Source organism: Lepidochelys kempii, chromosome 26 (assembly GCF_965140285.1).
Source record: "Lepidochelys kempii isolate rLepKem1 chromosome 26, rLepKem1.hap1, whole genome shotgun sequence".
Taxonomy (NCBI): Eukaryota; Metazoa; Chordata; order Testudines; family Cheloniidae; genus Lepidochelys; species Lepidochelys kempii.
In genome coordinates, this window is record NC_136405.1 from 6,164,765 (window position 1) to 6,185,833 (window position 21,069).

Below are 21,069 nucleotides of genomic sequence, written 5' to 3' on the forward strand. Positions count from 1 at the left end.
TCCGGCGGGGGGAGCCGTCCTCTGGGAGTGACCCAGCCCTGGCAGACCCCTCCCCGCAGACCGCGGCCAGGAGCCCACCGAGGGGGGCCGGGCTGGATCAGGCAGAGCGAGCGCCCGGAGCCTGCGGCACGCACCCGGGGCAGGGTTGGTGCCTGGCCGGTGCCAAGCGCACAAGCCCCGCGAGGGGACGCGCCGGAGCCGGTGTCCGCTCAGAGCTGCGGGGAGATGCTGAGGAGGCGGCGGGTCTTCGCCGTGGAGCCGCTCTGGAGCCGAGGTGAGCCCCCGGAGGGGTGGCTGTGGGTGGTAGCCGCGGAAGGGCTGGGGACGCCCTGGGCTCTCCGCTCCCTTTGCGCTCCGGGGCTGGGGCTGGTTGGGCTCTCCCGTCCGTGCGCGCAGCTGGCCTAGGCGTTCCTGCGCCGCGGACAGGCGCTGAGCTTCCCCTGCCTGCAGCCGAGAACGGCCCCGGTTCTCCCCCAGACCTCCCCCTCTCCACCGGGCGCTCTCTTCTTCCCCGCGCCTCGCAGGGGGTCTCTGTGTCCCCTTGTGTCTACGCCCAAATGCGCCCTGGTGGTAGGGAGTGAGTCTGCTCCTGGGTCCGTGGGGTGGGGGGCTCCCTGCGCCCTGCTGCGGTTCCTGTTTCCCAGACTTTCCCTTGGCCCAAGTCGCCCCTAGGACAGGCCCTTGTTTCTGGGCGCCTTAGGGAAGGTTCCTGCTCTGGGTGCCTTGATGGGTGTCCCATTTCTGGGGAGCTCGCTGCTCTGTGTGGGGCCTACACGCACCCTAGGGCGCTCCCTGCTCCCTAATAGGTGTTAGTAGGCTTTGGATTTGTTTGCCATTTGGGCTCTATGCGATCCAGCCCAGGCAAACAAACTGCCCCAAGGCCCAATGCTCCGCACTGCAGCTCCCGCCCTTTGAGGGAAGGGGCGAAGCAAACTTGCACCGGGATGGGCTCCCTCACTTCTGACCTCCCCAGCACAGGGGACTCCTGGGCTCGTGCCCTTCTGGAAGGGGCTTCCGGAACGCCAGTAGGTGCCAGCCCTTTCTGCAGGAGCTCCCTTGGAGGGGGGATGGATGTAGCTACAGCACACAGACCGTGCTTCCTTCTGCGGTTCACTCCCTCCTGGGCTGCAGGTCTCCAGGGTCAGCCCTGACCATGGCTCCGGTCAGCGGTTTAGCCCACAGCAGGTGTGGCTCCATTGGGCGAGTGCACAACTCTCATGCTTCCCTTTTCCACACCAGAATCCCCTGTTACACAGAAGCATGTTGGGGACCCCGCCAGCCAGCCATACGGACAAGGAGCGTAGCTGGGGACCTCTGGAGCAGAGAGGGTACCTGCTCTTTGCACTGACTGGGCTGCTGTTCTTGATACCTGATGTCAAACATGGCCATGTCTGTAGTGCAGCCACTATCCAACCTGCTGGTGAAACCGGTTTTCTGAACCAGTTTGGCTGTGTGCTGGTGTGGACCTGGCTGAGCAGTGGAGACTCAAACCAGCCCCTGTCTGTGGCTTTGTCTGTCCCACCAGGACTGCTGCCCTCCAGTGGAGATCACAGCAGAGTCCCATGAGGAGCAATAACACTTGTTCTGCTCTGTGATTGAGTCCCAGAACAATTCCAGTGGGGCTCAGTCTTTGGGTGTGGGGTTTCCAGCAGGGGTCTTGGAGCCAGGATTCTTGGGTTGTGTTCCTGGTTCTTCCAGTGACTTGCTGTTTGACATGAGGGGGTGGGGGTGTCGGTCAGTCTCCCCTCTGAGCCTAGCTCTGAGTTCAGCCCTGCCCTGTTTCCCCTGTATTATTTTGAACCCCATTTCCTCTTCCAGACTGGAGAAGGGGACTCCTCAGAGGGGTGGGAAAGACACAGCCGTGCAGGGAATGGGGTTAGGATGCAGGAGAGAGGGAACCAAAAACCATTCACAGCGAGAAGCCAGCAGTGAGTGGGGGCTGTGTACATGCCACACCTATGTCCAAGTGGAGGTGTGCCATGGACAGCTGGCTCAGCTACATGTTGGAAGAGGCTAGCTGGTTTGGGATTGGTGATGGAACAAGGAGACTTTCAGCTCTGGTTTCTGGGATCAAATCCAGCTCAGATCAATAGTAACCGAAAGCCCCAGTTCAGCTACCAGTAGCCACAGCCGCAGACTAAGGCGAAGAACTGAGCAGGCCGTCCATGCAGGCTGAACTCCCTTGGAAGGGGGTTCCTCTTGGTCAGCACTGAGGTATGTTGGCAGCGTGGACATGTGGAGAGGGCTTACACACCGGTTACTGGTGCTGTGCCTGTCCTGGGAATAAGGAAGTTGGCAGGGCTGCACTAGCATGAACATTAAATATGAGCATTAAATACACGTGCGCACGAGACTGGGAGGGTGGTAAGAGGCCCCATGTATCTGTTATAATCTGTTCCCTCTGGTCTTTCCTTGTAAAACTACCTTGTGTGTGTACATTCCACCCCACCTTGAAACTGGAGGTGGAGTTAACAGTCCCTGCGGGCTGATGGAAATATTTGGGAATTACTGGAATTGGTATAAAAACGTCCCTGCAAGGTGTGTTTTGGCCATTAATTGCAAAGTTGTTGTTTAAAGGAAATGGGGAATGCTGCAGATTTAACTGCTGCCTATCTGATTGGGCATTAATCTGCCTTCCAGTCCTACATGCATCTGCCTTTTGGTAGCATGTGCTGTTTAGGTATCTGTCTTGTCTTGCTTAAAACCAATAGGCTATTGATACTCTGCAATGTATGGTATGAATGAAATCTTGGTCTTGTGCCACTTCTGTTTTGGTCAGGATACTTCCTGGAGTGTGAGGCAAATGTGGTCTAGTGGACCGAGTATGAAGCCAGAGTCCAGGAATTCATGAGTTGGTGCGTGACCTTGGGCAAGTTACTTAACCTTTCTAGTATCTCTCTTTTTTTACATGGGTATGCGCTTAGCTGAGCTGACTCACACCACCTTGTGAGTCAATTATTGGTGACGGTTCATACATAGCTCTGGCACAGCCAGATGCATCTTCAAAGCAAACTATTGCAGTAGGATTGTTGCTGTATGATTAAATGCATAAAGCACTAGCTGAGATGCTGTCTCATAATGGGGGGCAAACAATAGATGATGTGGTTGTGTTGGATAGTCTGTGTGTCCAGGCGTGGCCCTACATCTTGGTCTCCAGACACAAATCCCGTCTTCCCTGCCTGGGAGGATAAATCAGCCCAACGCAGGGCTCTCCGGAAGGGAGAGATGCCCTCCCATAAGACCAACCCTGCCAGCCACTGAGGTCCCCGAATCTGGGCTCTGACTCATTCTTTCTCCAGCAGGGATGGAAAAGGGCCTTCCGTTGGCTGACACAGCCCATGCCCGACCCATACCATGACATGCGCTTGACCACAGCTAGCTCCTACGTTTCACACTTAGGTGTCAATAAAGCTAGGTATCTAAATCAATGTTTAGGGCTTGTCCACATGGGGTGTTGTCCATTTCCAATATATCCGGAATTGAGTTAATTTGGCATAAATCTGTCCATACATGAAGCTAATCCAGAATAGTTAATCAGATTTAAATTCATACCCTTCCTTCGTCCAGTTTAGCTTTCATGTGTAGACAAACCCTGAGTGATCTAACCCATTTTTCAGACGTTCTGAGCACCTGCAGTGGAAGCAGGGAGCTTGCCAGTTCTGGAAGATCCAGTCACTTACTCAGGGTCCGAACTGTTGATCTAACTTTGTAGCTTTGTGGATGCTCAAGTTTGAAATGTTGGTGTCTGTGTGGTTGTGTCTTTCCACTTCCTCGGTCCAGATTTAAGATTTGTTCTTAGTTCATAGGAATCGTAAGAGTAATCTTTTGCTTAAGGAAGGAGCTGAAATAAGGGAATTGGGGGAGCTTTGCTTGTTAAAACATCTCTGGCTGTTGTGTGTGGTTAAGGAGAGGTGCGTGAAATAAACTGGTGTCCTAGTAGAAGCGCGGTCGGGAAAGTAACTGAAATACTTTCCTCGTGGATTGTTTTTTCTAAATGGACAACCTACCTTCAATTCTCAATGGCTGAGGGACAATCTTCACTCATTGCTATATTTGCTTTCCACAACCAACTCTCTGTTTTACTTTTCATGAGTGATGTACCCGAATGCTTGGCTGCTAATATCTAAACTGTATTCTTAAATTTATTCACCTACATTTGGTCATTGCTGATTATGCACTGTATGTATCTTATGACTTTAAAAACAAACGTTGTATTTGTGGATAATCTAAGCACTACACCCAGATGTACAGACACTCTTTACTTAACCTGTGTACTGTATCATTTTTTAACACTGGCTTTAATAAAACTTTTAAATCTGAAATCCATGTGGCTGGTTGGTTGCCCCAAAGCCACTCTTGAGCCCTAAACCACCATATTGGCCCATGCTTGGGGTCAGTGGAAAGGTTTCTTAACGGATAGCTAGATCGTAGTCCATCTGGAGGGCTTCCTCCCTTGTGGCACCTGGGGGCATGTGCAACTGCTATCACTTGTGACTCAAAGCCTAGATCCACCTGTCTGGCAGCGTGGGAATGAAAGCTTGTCTGTCTTGTCTTGGAGGATCTGCTTTCTGGGCCCCTCCCCCTACTTCCTGACACTTTCACACTGGGGGTTTTGGGCACCTGCGATGGGAGGAGATGTGGGACTGCAATCTCCGAGTGAGTCTTGCTGGTTACACTGGGTGCAATTATGTCCGGTATTGCAAGGTGATGGCAGATGCATTCCTGCCTGTGTCTCACATAGATAAGCAGTTGACCCAGCTATCTCACTGCTGGGCCCTCCCCAGGCTATGCAGCATCCATAGATTGGGGAACTGAGCCCAGCCCTGCTGCATAGATAAGTGTAAGCTGTCTTTGGCCTCTAATGTTCCCAGGATGCCAGAGAGGTGGAGAGGGATGGTGTTGGTTTCTAGAAACATTCGCGCATGCCGTGGTAAGGGTCAGGCATGGCGCTGTGCTGAACCCAGTGTGGGGCATGGGCTGTGTCAGCCAATGGAAGGCCCTTTTCCATCCTTGCTGGAGAGAGAATGAGTCAGAGGCCAGATTCGGGGACCTTAGTGGCTGGCAGGGTTGGTCTTATGGGAGGGCATCCCTCCCTTCCTGAGAGCCCTGCTTCGGGCTGACTTACCCTCGCAGGCAGGGATGACGGGATTTGCCTCCTTGTGGAACCTGTTAACGCTGCTGTGAATCGTGCTAAGACAGAAAATATCATTGCCTCTATATAAATCCATGGTACACCCACACCTTGAATACTGCGTGCAGATGTGGTCGCCCCATCTCAAAAAAGATATATTGGAATTGGAAAATGTTCAGAAAAGGGCAACCAAAATGATTAGGGGTATGGAACAGCTTCCGTGTGAGGAGAGATTAATAAGACTGGGAGTTTTTAGCTTGGAAAAGAGGTGACTAAGGGGGGATATGATCGAGGCCTATAAAATCATGAGTGGTGTAGAGGAAGTAAATAAGGACATGTTATTTACTCCTTCTCATAAATACAAGAACAAGGGGACACCAAATGAAATTAATAGGTAGCAGGTTTAAAACAAACACAAGAAAGTATTTTTTTTCACGCAGCACACTGTCAACCTCTGGAACTCCTTGCCAGAGGGTGTTGTGAAAGCCAATACTATTACACGGTTCAAAAGGGAGCTAGATAGCCATTGATGAAGCAATCCTCCATGAATCTATTAGCCAGGATGGGCAGGGATGGTGTCCCTAGCCTCTGTTTGCCAGAAGCTGGGATTGGGTGACAGGGCGTGGATCACTTGATGATAACCTGTCTGTTCGTTCGCTTTGAGGCACCTGCCATTGGCCACTGTCGGAGGACAGGAGGATACTTGGCTTGATGGACCTTTGGTCTGACCCAGTGTGGCCGTTCCTATGTTCTTTCCTCCTGGCCTCCACAGGATGGTGCTGGGCTCTGTGTTGCTGGCGGGTCTGTTCCCTCTGGCTTCCCTGCTCAGGCTGGGGTATGTTGTCCCTAGTCGGTGCCCCTAATAGCTGTGGGGAGGGTGACGTGTGTGTGCTGGCGATGAGGGAAGTATAGAAACAGGGCTCTTAAACCCTGGTGCCTGCCGAGAGCGTGAGGAGTGGGGCAGGGAGACCTGCGTGGAGCTGGGAGGTTACCCCTCCACGCAGCAGGGCTCTGGTGCCCAACTGAAAGCACTACCTGTGCCCTCGTGCCAGCTCCCTTGCCCGGGCTGGGACACACTTTACCCGCTCATGGAGTGACGGGGTGAGAGTGGTGGTTTCAGCGGAGCCCTGGCTCGCTCAGGGCCGAGGAATGCGGTTTGGGCCTGGCGCCAGGAAGGAGCTGTTTACAAAGCACCTCAGCAATGCGTTGCACAAAGGACCTGGGATCTGGGTCGGGCCCCAGGGGATGTTTCCAGGGAGACTTGGGATGCGCTGGGCTGTCAGATGCAGGCTTGGCAATGGGCTGCAAAATGCAGATTGAATCCACCCGTGGGGTGTAAGAACTTGAGGTCAAAGGATCCCAGTTCCTAACCCAGCCGCCAGGGGAGGGCTGGGGTCACCGTGTAGAGAGATGGATTCAGCTTCCAGGGAGATGGCGAGTGACCCTCTCTGAGCTGCCCTTGCAGAAACTAGATCAGACCTCTGTGTTCTGCGGCCAGGGGCAGGGCAGGATCCGTCCCTGCTGTCCACTCCAGTCACAAATGCCCCAAACACCAGCAGCTCCCATCCCTCTTGGAGAGGGTCCGCGTTTCCTGATAACGCTTGTGCCTCTCGGTCACCTCCCCCAGGTATTTGTAGACAGTTACTGTGTCCTCTACCCCTAATGCACACGCCTCCCAGAGCTTCATGGAGGGTTGTGCTCTAGCTTGGAGCTCCCAGGCCAGGGGAAAGGAGCGTGACGCAGGGCAGCTTGGCCGAGTGGCGCATTCAGTCCCTACGCCTGGGTTTCCCTGGGAGGCTGGAAACCCGGGGGATGGGTGGGGGATGGAGGAGGGGGAGCCTTGTGTCTTCACAGTGGTGTGTTTCTCTATATCCAGCAGTCCCAAATTATTCAGCAGAGGGCTGGGACTGGAAGTGCATTGGCGGAGCTGGGCGGGAGGCCCAGAAATGGACTAACAGTGTGGGGGGGCGGTACCTGGGGTGCATCAGCAGAGCTGGAACGGGGAACCCAGAGCTGGAAGATGAGGTGTCTCAGTAAAGCCAGGTGGGAAGAGCAGGGCAGAGCTGGAGTCCGTCGGCAGAGTCGTGGGAGCGCACCGGGCTGGAATAGCTGGGGAGCCGTGGGCCAGGACTGAGGCGCTGGCAAAGCTGTGGGTCAGGATTCGCAGCGTGGGGTGGGGGGGACTTGCACATGGCTGACCGACTGGTTCTGGGTAGAATGATGCTTTCAGTGAGCGCTAGATTGACATATACCTCGTAAAAGGAGGGGAGGGGAGGAGGACTGCAGTGGCTGGCCCCTGATGTCCTAAGGACTACACAGATGCACGTGCTTGTCTTTACCCTTTGCACAAACTTCCATGGTGAACTCTCCCGCCCCCTTCCCCCCATGCTCTCTGCAGCATTTCTCCCTGAAATGCCCCGCCCCCCTGAATCACCAGGAGCTGGGTTGTTCTCCTTGGTATGCACATGGAGCAATAAGGGATAGGCATGGGGCAGGGAAGAAGGCTGGAGTTGGGGAGGGCTTGCCGGCTGGGCAGGTACCATATTCAAATGGCCACAGGTAAGGAGAGGACAGGGCTGCGGTTCTCTGGAGGAGGGAGAGAGACAGCCTCTCTGACAATGCATCTCTCTTGCCTCGCAGATGGCGCACAGAAGCCCTGGGAGAGCTGCGTGGTGCTAACCTCGGCCAGCATCTACCGCAAGCTGCAGGAAGCCTCTGGAAAGAGCACGGATCCTGCTCCCGAGCCACAGCGGGGCTGCAGAATGAGCGGTGAGCTGGGTTTATGGGACCAGGCCGGGTCACCGACGGAGCCTGACCTCCCCCAGCAGCTGGGCCTCTTCCCGAAGAGCGGGCGGCTCCTCAAGTCGGAGTCTGAGGACTCTGGGGTGGAGATGGCCGGCAACGAGAACTCGCCCTCCACCCCACTGGGCTCAGAGAGCAGCTTCTCCCTGGACTGTCTTGATGGCTTCCAGCCCTCCACCGCAGACTCTGCTGCCAGCGACCCAGAGGAGGGCTGCCCCGAAGCAGAGGGGCCAGAGGAGCCAGAGCCTCTCCGGGAGCGGGCCTACCTCCGGAACCTGTCGGTCAGCAAGAAGCTGGCCCAGGTGATGCAGCGCTCCGGGAAGCTCCATGCGCCCAGCCGCTCTCCCAAGCCACTCGGCCGGAAGAGCCTGAACCTGGTGGACTTGGAGCTGTTGGCTTCCTACGGCTTGCAGGAGCTGAGCGGTCAAGGTGGGGCTGCAGAGGGGCACAGCCAAGCCCTCTCCGGCCGCCGGAGCCTAGAGGAACAGAGCACTGAGTCCTGTGGGGAGGAAGTGGAGGTGAGTGCCAGGAATGGGCTTCCTTGTGGTTCAACAGGGGCTAGCCAGGGTGGAGAAGAGGGACAGCTTTCCCCCTCCTTCCCAAGATCTGTTGCAACTGGACTGACTTCCAGCAGGTGTGGCCTCCTCTCTGGGGCGGAAGGGTTAAGAGACGCCGTGGCTCAGCATGGAGCGGCGTCCTCATGCCGATGCCCTAGCGTAAAGGTAGCAGCAGCTGAAAAACAGCTCCTTGGGGCCCTGGGCGACATGGTCTGGGCACAGGCACTGCTGCGAGGAAGCCCGCGTGCTCTCTCCCCTGCACTGGGGGCAGGGAAGACGGGATGGCCGTCACCCCCCCTCCCTCGCCCATCTTGCCGCAGGGAGGGCGGGGCGGTTTCAGATAGGGAAACGCTCCACATTTCCATCCCATGACACAAGCGCGTGTAAGTGCCTCTGATTAGATTGCGGTGTCGTCACCGCTCCTGTGATGACTAAGCCGGGATGCTCCAAGTGGCGTGGGCAGAAGCTGGGCTGGTTGTCAGTAGAACTGAGCCAATAACTGACTTTCCAGTTTGCTGGCAGTTCGAAGAGTTGGAAAAAACATAGGGTCAAAGGGAGGTTTGGTTTTGATGTCAAGGTTTTTTATTTTTGAAACTAAATGGAAGGAAATTTCAGGGAAAAAAAGTCGGTTTGAATCAAGAGACAAGGAGGGGGAGTTAACATCTTTTATTGGGCCAACTTCTGTTGGTGAGAGAGACAAGTTCTGACCTCTGTAGAGCTCGTCTTCAAGCTTGAAAGCTCCTCTCTTGCCCCAACGGAAATTGGTCCAATAAAAAATATTAGCTCCCCCACCTTGCCTGCCGGTGTCTCCCCTGTCCTGGGACCCACGTGGCTTCAGCAACACAGCAAAACAATTTTCATTTGAATCATTTTGACTTGTTGGTTTGGAATTTTGTGGTCCGTCTCCCCATCCGTTGTGTTCCCTGCAGCCCCCTCTCCCACCCCACAAAAAATCACCACCACCCCCGCCCCCACACACCCCAATTCAGGGAGCTGTCTCGGAGTTGCTGAACCTGCATGCTCCACCAGAAATCAAGTTTTGGCCAGCTGTAGTCATGAGGTTTCACCCGGCTCTGATGTAAGAGTGTCCTGGTGATTCCTGACCTGAGATGCAGTACCCTCTGGTCACGTGACCTCGGTTCTCTTTGGCATAGGGGCAGTACCAGCTCCCCCAGGATGGCAGGGCCCTGCAGCGCTAGCCTGTGGGTCACTGAAAGGGAATTTGCTGGGATCCTGTCTGCTCCTGTTGTCCCCCCAGCTGCTTTGCTGATGCACCTGTCCCTCTCCAGAGCACTCATTCCGATGCCATGTGCTGGTCCATGCAGCGTGACTTGCTTGGTGCATGCTTGCAATGGCTCGTTAGGGCTATTGCTAGTGAGCTGAGGGATAGAGCTCTTAGGCCTTACATCTGTGCCTGGCTCTGCTGGGTTAGTGGCGGTGTGGGACGAGGCTGGCTGGTCCCATCTCCTCTCACTCCCTCCAGGTGGGTTGGATCCTCCTTTGCCCCTTAGAGGTCCCAGGTTGTCTGTGGGGCCTGCCCACTGGACAGAGCCCTCTGTGGATGCTGTAGTCCCTCGCCCGGCATGTGCTAATAGACAGTGGCACGTTGGGGTCATCCCCTGCACTGACTGCCAGGGTGAGGGGCAGCTCCTACAGGCTAGGTCGGGGTGGCTGTGGGGCCAGGAGCTTGCGGCAGCACTAGAGAGGAAGTTTCGATGCTTGGCCTGAAGCTCTTTATAGCTTTTGATAACCCGTAACTCTCCTGGGAGATCCCGTAACTCTGCTATGGATGAGGAAACTGAGGCCCAGAGAGCCAAAGCAACATGCCCAAGGTCTGTAGAAGAGGAATGGAACTTAGGACTCCCAGTCCCTGGCTCTGTCCCCTAGGTGGTGGGGGAGAGTGAATCGCCCATCAGCAAAGAGCTTAGGAGAGGACGGGAGGAAAATATTTCTGTGGGTGCACAGAAAGGAGTTCCCTCTGCTGTGAGCAGGCAAGGTAGGGCGTTGTGATGTGAAGAGCGGCTTGGCAGGCAGCCCATCGCAGCTGGAGAGGGGCAGGAATGCTGTGGGCGAGGGCCTTCCTCTCCTGAGCCAGGAGCCTTAGCCGTGTAGAGCTGCCACTCAATGAGACCCACCCACCCTTGGGCTTCGAGGGGCCGGGAGACCACTAGGCCGAGCGGACGAGATCCGGCATTGCCAGATGGAGCAGCCCTCCTGCCGGAACTCCTCCATTCTCTTCTCCCCTTTGCTCTGTGGGGCAGCTCTCCAGCCCCCTGCTAAGTAGTTCCCCATGCAGGAGTGGCTCCATTCAATGCCTGCCCAGCCTGAGACCCCCCACTTCCAGCAGCTGAGACTATCCAGTGTCTGGGACCAGTGGTTGCCTTCCAGGGACTGGGCGACCGGCATGGGGGTTGGGACACAAGGAGGCTGGGTAGATACGGAGAGGCCCATTGTCTCCCCGCAACCCTTTGGACTCGAAGCATAGGATCTGTGGGGGTCGTCTGGGCTTCCCTGTCTGGGTTGGTCACTGGCCGGAGCTCTGGCCTGTCACCTGGCGACCCCAAAGCTCAGGGCTGCAGGATCGATTCCAGGGGTTGGTCCAAGGGCCAGAGGCCAATGGCAGGGTACAGGTGCCATGCGGACAGATAGGTGCTGGACCCAGTGACCTGAGATGGGATTGCCTGGCTGAGAAGGGCTGTTGGGTGGGGAAAGGGCTGCTGCTTCCCATCGGCATAACAGGGGGCTTGTACTCCCAGCTGGTGTGGCAGCAGGCAGGGCACTGCTGTGAGGGAAGTTCACAACCTCCCCAGCCAGCAAAGGAGGGCAGTGACCTGAGGGAATGTAACCTTCATAAGGCCCCAACCCCAATTACACAGTGACGTGTTTAACCACCCTCTGAACGCAACCTGTCCTCTGCTGCGATGTGTCTGTCCACGGCTCTGTCCCTCCCCAGTGCAGTGCATCTGTCTGCTGCTCCATGCCTCCCTGCTGGGAACGGGGAGGAGGTGTAAGGCTTGGGTGTCCCTGTAGGTCCCGGAGCGATGGAGCTGGCAGAGTCCAGCCCCTGCAGCTTGGCGCCTTGCTTTTGCTCTTAGAACTGAATAAGCCCTGAGCCCCACCTCCTCTTGGATTGTCCTTGGCATAGATCTGATTCCCCACCACCCCAAAAAACAAAACAAAAAAACCCAACAAACAACTCACTCTGCCTGTGTGAGCAGCGGGATGGAGCCAGCCTGCATCAGGCATAATTGGAGATGCCCTAGTTTCATAATCTGGTTTAACCCCCTTAAGCTGCTGCTATCTCTCTAGCTTCCTCTCCAGAGCGTGTGGGGCTGGGGAAGTGCCAGCAGTCGGGGGGGCTACAGAGGATGGATGTGGGGGAGGAGGAAATCTGCCTCCTCTCTAGCTAGGAGCTTCACTCTGCCTCGGCCCACTCCTCAAGGGTGTGGCGTGGCGTGTTCACAGCACAGACCTTGACGCTAACACGGTGGGAGAGGCTGGAGGTGGCTGCATAAGTAATTCGCATTGGTGCGGTTCCTGGGGAGGCCAGTGTGGGATCTGGGAGCCAGGAACTGATGCAGGGGGTAATTGCAGTCTGAACACAGCCCCTGTTGGGAAGGATCTGATCTGTCCCGTCCGGGTCCCACCATGGAGATCGTCCCCAGCTGTGTGTTTCCAGTGAGCTCCCCCTGGGATGGGTCCCCCTGTAGGGAATAGCCCCTCCATGGACCTCTCCCGAGGATACTGCATTTGTTTTTGGACACCTTGACCCCTTGCAAGACGTTGACAAACTTGGGAGGAGCAACAAGTGCTGCCCTGGCTGGAGTAACTGAGAGCTGCAGGGCGTGCCCTGTCCCCCACGCTGCTCCGTGTCCGTGCCTGATGCTCTGTGCTGTGTGATCCCCCAGGTGCGGAGAGACCCCTCTTTAACCCTGCCGGGCCAGGGCCTGCGCTACCTGGAGCACGTCTGCCTGATGCTGGAGAAGATTGCCCAACTGCAGCAGGCCAACCTGCAGCTCCAGCAGCAGCAGAAGGCGATGGAGAGCCAGCTGTGGGGCCAGCAGGCTGAGAACGTAAGGCTGGCTGTGCGGGGGGCACAGGGGGTGAGTGTGGCTAGGAACCAGGGTGGGAGTGCAATGGCCAGGTCTTTCCATTCCTTAAGGAAGGAGGAAGGGAGGATGCAGCTGCTTGTCCAGTGGTGCAGCACCCCTTTCTGGGGGATACACCTTGCAGTGTGATCCCCTTGGAGGAAGGTGGGGTGTGTGTGGGGGGGGGTCCTCTGTCCTCTTAGATCTCCAGCCATGGTGGGGCTTCCTTAGATACTCTTGAGGAGCTGGGGGAGGTGGAAGGGGAAGGTGGGTCTTCCCTGGGCTCTGGGATTCCTCTCGCCATGAGGGTGGGAATGACTAGGGGTCTCCCCACCCCAGTCCCCACAGTAGCTTGTTTCACTCCATGCATCCTCTCTCCCTAGCAGGCGGTGCCCCCTGAGGAGAAGCCATGCAGAGCCCCAGAAGAGCGGGGACTGTCCGAGCCAGACCCAGCACCTGAGAGCAGGGCGGAGGTGGAAATGCAGGAAGAGGATTTGCCTCTGGACTCTTGGAGGCCCCACCACTTCAGGGCGCGCTCGGTCTCAGACACCGGGGTGCTCCAGGACCTGACCAGGAGCTCAGGTGAGTGAGCCCAGCTCGAATAGCAGCCCCAAGGCCCAATCCCTTCTCCTGCGTGTCCTGGCGGCTAGAAGCTCCTGACTTGTGCCAGAGTAGGAGGGTGGGGCGGAAGAACCCTGCCTATCCCTGCACCCCCAAAATTAATGAGACCCATGCTGTGCAAATCGAATGTCCTCGCTGGGGTGGCTCATTCCTTAGGGAAGGGGAAAAGGCTGCTGCTAAGAATTTCTCCTCCCTCCCGTGAATATGCCCCCACGCACCCAAACTTTCCGATCTGGCAGCAGCTCCCTCGGATTCCCCATTAGCCAGTTTTCTCCCTGTAGAGCATGCCCCGTGCCCCCTTGGGGCTGGGTGTGCTGTCCCCACTAGCCTGGGGAGAGCGAGATCCCTGACCAGGAAGTCTGTCTGTCTCCCATCCCCCCAGGCAAATGCCAAGCACAGGGTGTCTGGCATTAAAAAGGCCTGGGCTCTGAAATTAAGCTTGAGGAATGATGACTGAGGCTTTTCCCAGGTGGGTGTGCAACTCTGAGACCATTCAAGCAGGGAGTAATGACCCCAGGACTGGCCCTGGTGCTAGATGGCCTGAGTTCTCTCCGTGGGGTCGCATCTGGGCTGGTTGCTTTAACTCAGCGGATAATGAATGCCGATGCTGTCTCTTCTCTGCAGAGAACAAGCCGGTCTGCTCCAGGAAGACGGCAATGCACTGCGTCAGCTCACCCACCCTGCTGGATCAGCCGGACTCGGGAGCCCATACCCTACCGCCAAACATGAGACCCAGGGTAGGTTTAATGCCCTGTAGAGCAGGGACCAGGGGGAGAGGAGGGAGAAAAGAAGGATCCCCTACGAACTCCATGTGAATCCTCCTGATGCTGAGAAGACCCTGTACGTGCATCTACTTCTGGTGCCCTTCTTTGCCTGTGCTGGGCCAGCACTTACCCAGTGTGTCTAACTCTGTTTGCCAGAGGCTGGGAATGGGCTACAGGGGATGGATCACTTGATGATTCCCTGTTCTGTTCCTTCCCTCTGGGGCACCTCGCACTGGCCACTGTCGGAAGACGACACTGGGCTAGATGGACCTTTGGTCTGACCCAGCATGGCCGTCCTTATGTTCTGTCTCTCTGGGTGCTGCCTGCTAAGTTGTTCCCCAGGTGAGAGTAGCGCAGTGCAATGCCCGCCCAGCCTGAGACACCCCCCAGCCCCGCCCCTGCTTCCAGCAGCTGCAGGGGAAGTGGCTTTTTGGAAGTGCTTCCTGACAGCCAGCAGCTGAGACACTTGGTTCCCCATCCCCACCGCTCTACCCTGGAGAGGAGTTTGGGGTTCCTCTGCCCCTGCCAGAGGGAAAGCCCTTCTTTCTGCCCTGTCCACGTCTCCCGAGGGAGAGTTATCCCTGAGAACAAGGACTGGGTGTTTGGGTGCCAGGACTCTGGCTCGCCCCTACATGGCAGGAGAAGCTACTGCCCTCGCTCCTGCCTTCCCTCACCGCTGCCGTCTCTCTCCCTCTCAGAACGACCGCTCGCACTGGGGGAAAGTCAAAGTGCTGATCAACAGGATCACCAGGAAATCCATCCGGGCCAGCGAGCCCTCCCCGTTTGGGGAGTTGGCCGTCGACAGCAGACACTGTCGGTAAGGCTGCCCCAGCCTAGAGACTGAGTGGGGAAGAGAAGGCTGCTCCTTGTGAACAGACTGCTGGGAAAGCCCTGCAGGCCTTCACCCCAGCATGGGTACAGTCTGGGCAGGCTCCCCCTGGTGCCGCTCAGCCATCCTGGAGGGAGCCCAAGGTGGGGGGCAGTCTCCATGGCCCACTTGATCCTTGGCCTCTCTGCTGAGGATCCCAACAAGGGTCCCAGGTTGTCCCGTCTGTGATCAGAATTTACAGATTCTAAGGCCAGAAGGGACCAGTCTGATACCAGTCTGACCGCCGGCCTAGCTCAGACCAGAATAATCCCTAGAGAAAATCTCTTTAAAAAAAAATCCCATCTTGATTGGAGAAGTGTCAGTGCTGGAGAATCCACCACGGCCCTTGGTTAGTTGTTCCAACGGTTAATTACCCGCAAGGTTAAAAATGTACCCCTGATTTTCGGTCGGAATTTGTCTAGTTCCAACTTCCTCTGCTGGATGTCAAGAGCCCAGTATTAAATATTTGTTCCCCATGTTGGTACTTAGACTGTGATCACGTCACCCTTTCACATGCTCTTTAAGCGAAATACATGGAGCTCCCTGAGTCCGAGGCTAGAAGGCAGGCTTTCTCATCCTTTAGTTGTTCTCGGCTCTTCTCCGTACCCTCTCCAATTTACCTACATCCTTCTTGTGGGCGGGTGGCCCCTAGAACTTGTTTCACCCAGGCCACCAAGCCATCAGCAGGTGAGAGATCCCTCCTTGGGCACCAGCACCTCGGGACCTAGGGATGGGAGGCCCCATGTGCCTTTCCCCCCCAGGAGCGCCCCCTCCTGAGAGGCCTATATATGCTGCCTCCTCCTCCAGAAACCCTGTACTGGGCAGGTGCCAGCAACTGGGACCCCAGGAGCAGCAGCAGCTGCCTGGCAGAAGGAGCAATGCATGGGGCGTTCGTGGTCTGGGGTAACTGGGTGTGAGCCGAGTCCAGGGGGAAAAGGAAGTGAAATCACTGCCCCCTAGTGGTGCAGTGCCTCCCAAACCATCTGCCTTGGGAAGGGCAATGCAGCTGTCTCTCTGCAATGGGGGCTGAGGGAGAACAGAAGGGGATAGCTGTTTCTCCCTGCCTCGTGCCTCTTCCTGCTTGTGACTGGGTGGCAATGGATGGGCTGGGATCCACAGGGCCGTGGGTGTAATTTGCTGACTGACGTGGGATTTGACGGGGAGCACGTGCCCTGGCACGGGCGTATGGTGTCCCCAGCCTGATGTATTCCACCCCCTGCTCTTCCCTGGCAGTCTGGAAGCTTCACTGGAGAAACACGGCTCCCACCCCAGGAGGAGCTTCCTGCCAGCCCTGGGGGTGAAGAAACACCGCTCGAAAACCCTCTCTGTGCGCTGAGTGCCCCGAGGCCGCGGGAGCCTCTTGGAGACAGGAATGATTTAAAGCTGCTGAGGCTTCCCTGCCGTGAACGGGGGAGCAGTATACACTCTCCATGAAGGGTCCCCTTCATCCCCCTGCCCCCTCGACGCTGGTTTGGATTTCCCAGTCTCGCCCGCTTCGATGAGGTTGATGGGATTTCTGGCTCTTCTGTGGAAAAAGGAGGGCGGCGAGGGGCAAGTGTTGCTCTGCTTCTGTTCCTGTGGAGCTGTGACGTAGAAGCCAAGCAACTGTGGATCAAGCCTGCATAAACATCTGAACACTGGGGTGCACGCTCTCCCTATTAACCCCTCGTGGTGGGCATGCTTAGGATGCCCATTCCTCCATTGAGGCAGGTCCTCAAGGAAGCTGGGTGAGCCCCAGAAGGCCTCTGGTGTCTGTTTACACACACACTCTCACTCTCTTGCCCAGCATCTCCCCCGGGTATGTTTGTCTTTAGCAGGCTGGTTCTGAAATCTTGCTACTTCCTAGCTTGCAGCGTGCTGCTGCAGATGCTAGGAGGCGCTCCCGCTGCGCTGCTCGCTGACTCACTCCCACCACCTTCATCCTCCTGTGACTGCAGGCAGCTCCAAGGCTGCTCTTGGTATCCGGGTCTCAACGGTGGGTAACAAGGAGCCTTGACCACCGGGCCGCTCTCCCGCAGACCTTAACGGAACTACGGGGCTGACCTGTGTGCAACCGGAAGTCTCCCTTCCTCCTAAGGGGATGTCCATCCAAACTCCCGTTCTGTTCAGCCCCCGTGCGTCGGCTAGGATTCCAGTGCTGGAGTCTCTGCACAGCAGTGAGAAATCCCCGGCATTGTCAAACGTGAACGAACTCCTCTGACTGCTTAGTGGACCACTACTAGCACCTGGTCAATTTGTAAATGCACCAGTGTATTTGTATGTAATGTGTTTATATGGTCTGATGGAGAGAGGTGCTTATGGAGGCTGATGGATTCTTAGACACTTAACAAAAATAAATACCCACTGAGTTTTGCATCCTGATCGGTAAAGCGAGAGGTGGGGGCATCCTTCTCACGCTCCCATGTTACTGGGCAGTCAGTTGGCCAATGGGGGGGAGTCTGTGCGTGCAGGGCCTTTCTGCGTGATAGGACTCAGGAGTACGTGCGCCGTCCTGGCAGCTTGTTGGTATCTGTCTCCCATGCAGGAGTCCCAGGATCCTTCCCTCTCGCGCTCTGGCCTGTCCATATTGTGGCGATAACAGCTCGGCCTGAGAGACCAGTGCAGCATGAAGTACCACGTGCTGCTAGTCCGGCCGAGCCAGCCCCCCTTCTCGGGTAAGGGGAGAATTGATCACCCAGGGTCACCCTCATGACGGCTTCGTGATCTAGCCATGCTCTGGCTGCAGAGGAGTCTGCGTGGGAGCGGCACTGGGGACAAATCAGCAGTGTAGCGCAGTAGGGAGTAACACGTAGTGGAAAGGTAACCCTCTCCCCACCAACAGAGGTGAGCTAAAGAGCCAGGCTGCATGGAGGACATTACTCAGGCATCTCTTCAGAGGTGATGACTAGTGCATGGAGCAGAACTGCAGAGGAATTGAGAGAAGATGCAACTGTGACCGTGCTCTTAATGCTGAATGCCCACATCGTCCAGGATCCAAGGATGTTGGGTACCTGGAGTAGGGTCATCCCCAGCACTGCCTCCTGCCCTGTACGTTCCTGTTGTTGCTTCTGTCACCTACTCACTCCCCTTTAGCATCACTGATACCTGTAAGTCCTGGTACTTAGCATTTATAGAGCACTTACCAGTGCTTTTCAGACATAAGAGCGGCCATACTGGGTCAGACCAAAGGTCCATCTAGCCCAATATCTTGTCTTCCGACAGTGGCCAATGCCAGGTGCCCCAGAGGGAATGAACAGAACAGGGAATCATCAAGCGATCCATCCCCTGTAGCCCATTCCCAGCTTCTGGCAAACAGAAGCTTGGAACACCATCCCTGCCCATCCTAGCTAATAGCCATTGATGGACCTACCCTCCATGAACTTATCTAGTTCTTTTTTTAACCGTGTTATAGTCTTGGCCTTCAGAACATCCTCTGGCAATGAGTTCCACGGGTTGACTGTGTGTTGTGTGAAAAAATACTTCCTTTTGTTTGTTTTAAACCCGCTGCCTATTACTTTCATTTGGTGGCCCCTAGTTCTTGTTTTGAGGAGGAATAAATAACACTTTATTTACTTTCTCCACACCAGTCATGATTTTATAGACCTCTATCATATCCCCCCTTAGCCGTCTCTTTTTTCCAAGATGAAAAGTCCCAGTCTTATTAATCTCTCCTCATATGGAAGCTGTTCCATACCCCTAATCATTTTTGTTTCCCTTTTCTGAACCTTTTTCAAGTCCAATATATCTTTTTTGAGATGGGGCAACCACATCTGCGTGCAGTATTCCGGATGTGGGCGTACCATGGATTTATATAGAAGCGATATGATATTTTCTGTCTTATCTATCCCTTTCTTCATGATTCCCAACATTCTGTTTGCTTTTTTGACTGCTGCTGCGCACTGAGCAGTTGTTTTCAGAGAACTATCCACAAGGACTCCTCTTGAGTGGTAACAGCTAGTTTAGACCCCATCATTTTACATGTATAGTTTGATTATTATATGTATAGTGAATGATGAAGCCTCCTGACCCACTGACCTGTACAAAAGTAACTGTAGCTGAGAGGCAGAGCAGAGAAGTGATAGAATGGAGAGGGTGAAAATGGAATTTGGTTCTTGTGCTCACATGATATATATCTACAGCAGCTGCTTGTGTGTGTGGACAGACCTACTATTTAAGGAGTCTGTTGGGATGTATGGACAGGGCAGAGACGAGGGGTTAACCTTCTTCTGGCCCCAGGAAAGGTCACAGCTTCCTCAAGTGCAGGGATCTGTAAGGTAGCTGAGCCAAGTCATGTGTGGGGAAATTAACGAATTCTATTCTCCCAGCATGAGCCATGGGGAGGTGGGAGTGTGTGGCAGGGAGAGTGGGTTGGAAGGTTCTTTTAATTTTTTTTAATTTTTGTTTTTTTTTGAGACAAAGACCTGGTTGGATTTGGGCCCTGTGTAAGAGCAGCTATTTTTCTACCCTGTTTTTCAATAATCAGTACTATGCAGTTGTGAAAACTCTGCCTACTCGCTGCTCTGACAGGCTTGTCTAAGGCTTGCGTCTGCATGAAGCTTAGCCGCCACTTCCAAAGTGAGCTAGGCCTACATCTGTAAGGAGCCTGGCTAGCGAGCACGTGCTGCATTTGGATAGAAGTGGCGCTGTTATCAGTTATGCTTTCTACTGAGGAACTGGGCTAGGGGCAAAGGGGAGAACCTATCCTGAACAAAAGTGGGGAAGGTTTTAAAATTAACCACATGATGGCAGTAACGTCTCCATTATAATCCTCCATGCAGCTCCCTGGAATAGATTTGTTGTTCGAGATGCACTCCATTTATTGCTCAACCTCCTGCACGGTGAAATGTTTATCTGTTTACACAGGGAAAGGATTTGGGGCGAATTAAATACTTGCTTAAAATAAGGCATAAATGATTTCAATTAACAGGTTGCATAGGGTCCTAGTGTGATTAAGATGCAGGGGTAATGGCTATTCCGAACAGTTCACCTGCCACCCCTTGCCTGGCAGGGAGTAATGTACAGGCAGTGTGATTGTTAAAGCTCACTTAGACTGGGAGATGTAATGGGTGAGTTTTGTGGGGTGGATAGTGCTAGGATCCATCTGCCAGAGCTAAGGGAAAGACTGAAGTTGGGCCAGAGCCAGAGTTTAAGGAGTAAATTCCTAAGGGCCTACTGGCCTCTAGAATTAGATCTATAGTAAAGCCTGCGTGAGAGACCACCTATCACGAGCGACTATGAGTAGCGGCCGTGGACCATCGCCGCGCTCTGGCATGCAAGCCTTGGGGGAGAGGCGACCGCTTTTGATAACGCCCATGAGGGGTTGCTCTTGGCGGAGCACTGGCCTGTGTCCTGACCCTGGCTTGCTGATGGAAATGACTCTGGCTGGAGTCCATCAGCTGTGTTCACCCTCCTCCCTCCCTAGCCACAAGGGGTACAGGGGGGCTTGGCCCAGTCGAGGGGGGAGGGGGAGATGGGGTTTCGGGAGGAGGGGAGTCTCCTTGTGCGCCTGCTGGGGTGAGATGGGGCCCCGGTGCTGCGGGTCTCTTGCCTGCAGGGGGCAGTATTGCCTCAATGGGGCAGGGGGGCTGTCTAGCGAGTGTCACTGTACGGGGGGGGGTACTATGATGTCATCTAACAAAGTGATGCATAACTGTGATGTCACTGGGATATTATGATGTCACGCTATACGCTGGCATCCCTTTGCCCAGGCTCAGGCAACTCCCCCCACGCCCGAAGAACATCCGGCGGGGTGCTTTCCCTGACCCCCCCCCCCTCCGCCACACTTCCGGCTAGTGTCTCCGTTTGCCGCTCCGGGCAGCAACACTTCCGGCGGCGGCAGGCTGTGTGTCGGCGGTTTTCCGTTCCCTTCCGGTTGGGCGGGAGGGGGCGAGAGCGGGCTTCCGGTGAAGCGCTTCCGGGTCCCTATTGTCCCTTCTCCTGCTCCGCCCCCGCGCGCAGATTGGTTCCGGTTCCGGCCCCGGTGGCTTTTCCCCCGTCGCAGCTACGCGGGGTGTGAGGGGGGCGGCAGCGTCTCCCCCCTGATCTGGAGGGTGAGGGGGGCAGCGTCCATCCCCCTCGGACCCCCGGGGTGGGCGCGGGCAGCGGGCCGGGCCTAGAGGGGCCGGGGCCGGCCGGGGCGGTGCTCGGGGCCGGGGGGAGCCGCTCTCCCGGGGCTGGCCGGGCTCCGCCCTGCTCCTGACTTCGTGCCCGGGGGGCCGCTCGCCGGCCAGGGCGGCCGGTGGCTGATGCGGCCTTTGTC

The 21,069-nt window shown here is 55.7% G+C and overlaps 2 protein-coding genes across 11 annotated transcripts in view; both read left to right on the plus strand.

Annotated features, from left to right (window-relative positions):
- C26H8orf58 (chromosome 26 C8orf58 homolog) lies at positions 1-20,092 on the plus strand. 4 transcript variants are annotated; one of them, XM_073324787.2, is made up of 8 exons: positions 209-274; positions 2,780-2,855; positions 7,772-8,451; positions 12,399-12,563; positions 12,962-13,160; positions 13,824-13,936; positions 14,662-14,780; positions 16,065-17,184. In XM_073324787.2, exons 3-8 carry the CDS (start codon positions 7,894-7,896, stop codon positions 16,165-16,167), a joined length of 1,257 nt encoding a protein of 418 aa, XP_073180888.1. In that variant the 5' UTR covers positions 209-274; positions 2,780-2,855; positions 7,772-7,893; the 3' UTR covers positions 16,168-17,184. The 4 variants fall into 4 exon arrangements, with proteins under 4 accessions (XP_073180887.2, XP_073180884.2, XP_073180885.2 ...); XM_073324786.2 differs by lacking the exons at positions 2,780-2,855; positions 16,065-17,184 and adding an exon at positions 17,356-20,092 and having other exon boundaries at positions 1-274; XM_073324783.2 differs by lacking the exon at positions 2,780-2,855 and having other exon boundaries at positions 1-274.
- Positions 20,093-20,751: 659 nt separating this feature from the next.
- Positions 20,752-21,069, plus strand: part of CCAR2 (cell cycle and apoptosis regulator 2) — a 32,236-nt gene continuing 31,918 nt past the window's right edge. For all 7 annotated transcript variants that reach the window (XR_012156297.2, XR_012156295.2, XR_012156296.2 and 4 more), the window contains exon 1: positions 20,752-20,860. The gene's annotated coding sequence lies outside the window, so the exon portion shown is untranslated. The remainder of the gene's footprint in view (positions 20,861-21,069) is intronic.

Excerpts from the sequence above, each read along its gene's own strand:
- C26H8orf58 (XM_073324783.2), top strand. The coding sequence starts at position 226 with ATGCTGAGGAGGCGGCGGGTCTTCGCCGTGGAGCCGCTCTGGAGCCGA. Across the intron at positions 13,937-14,661 it reads CGCCAAACATGAGACCCAGG|AACGACCGCTCGCACTGGGG; the intron begins GTAGGTTTAATG and ends TCTCCCTCTCAG. Across the intron at positions 14,781-16,064 it reads GTCGACAGCAGACACTGTCG|TCTGGAAGCTTCACTGGAGA; the intron begins GTAAGGCTGCCC and ends CTTCCCTGGCAG.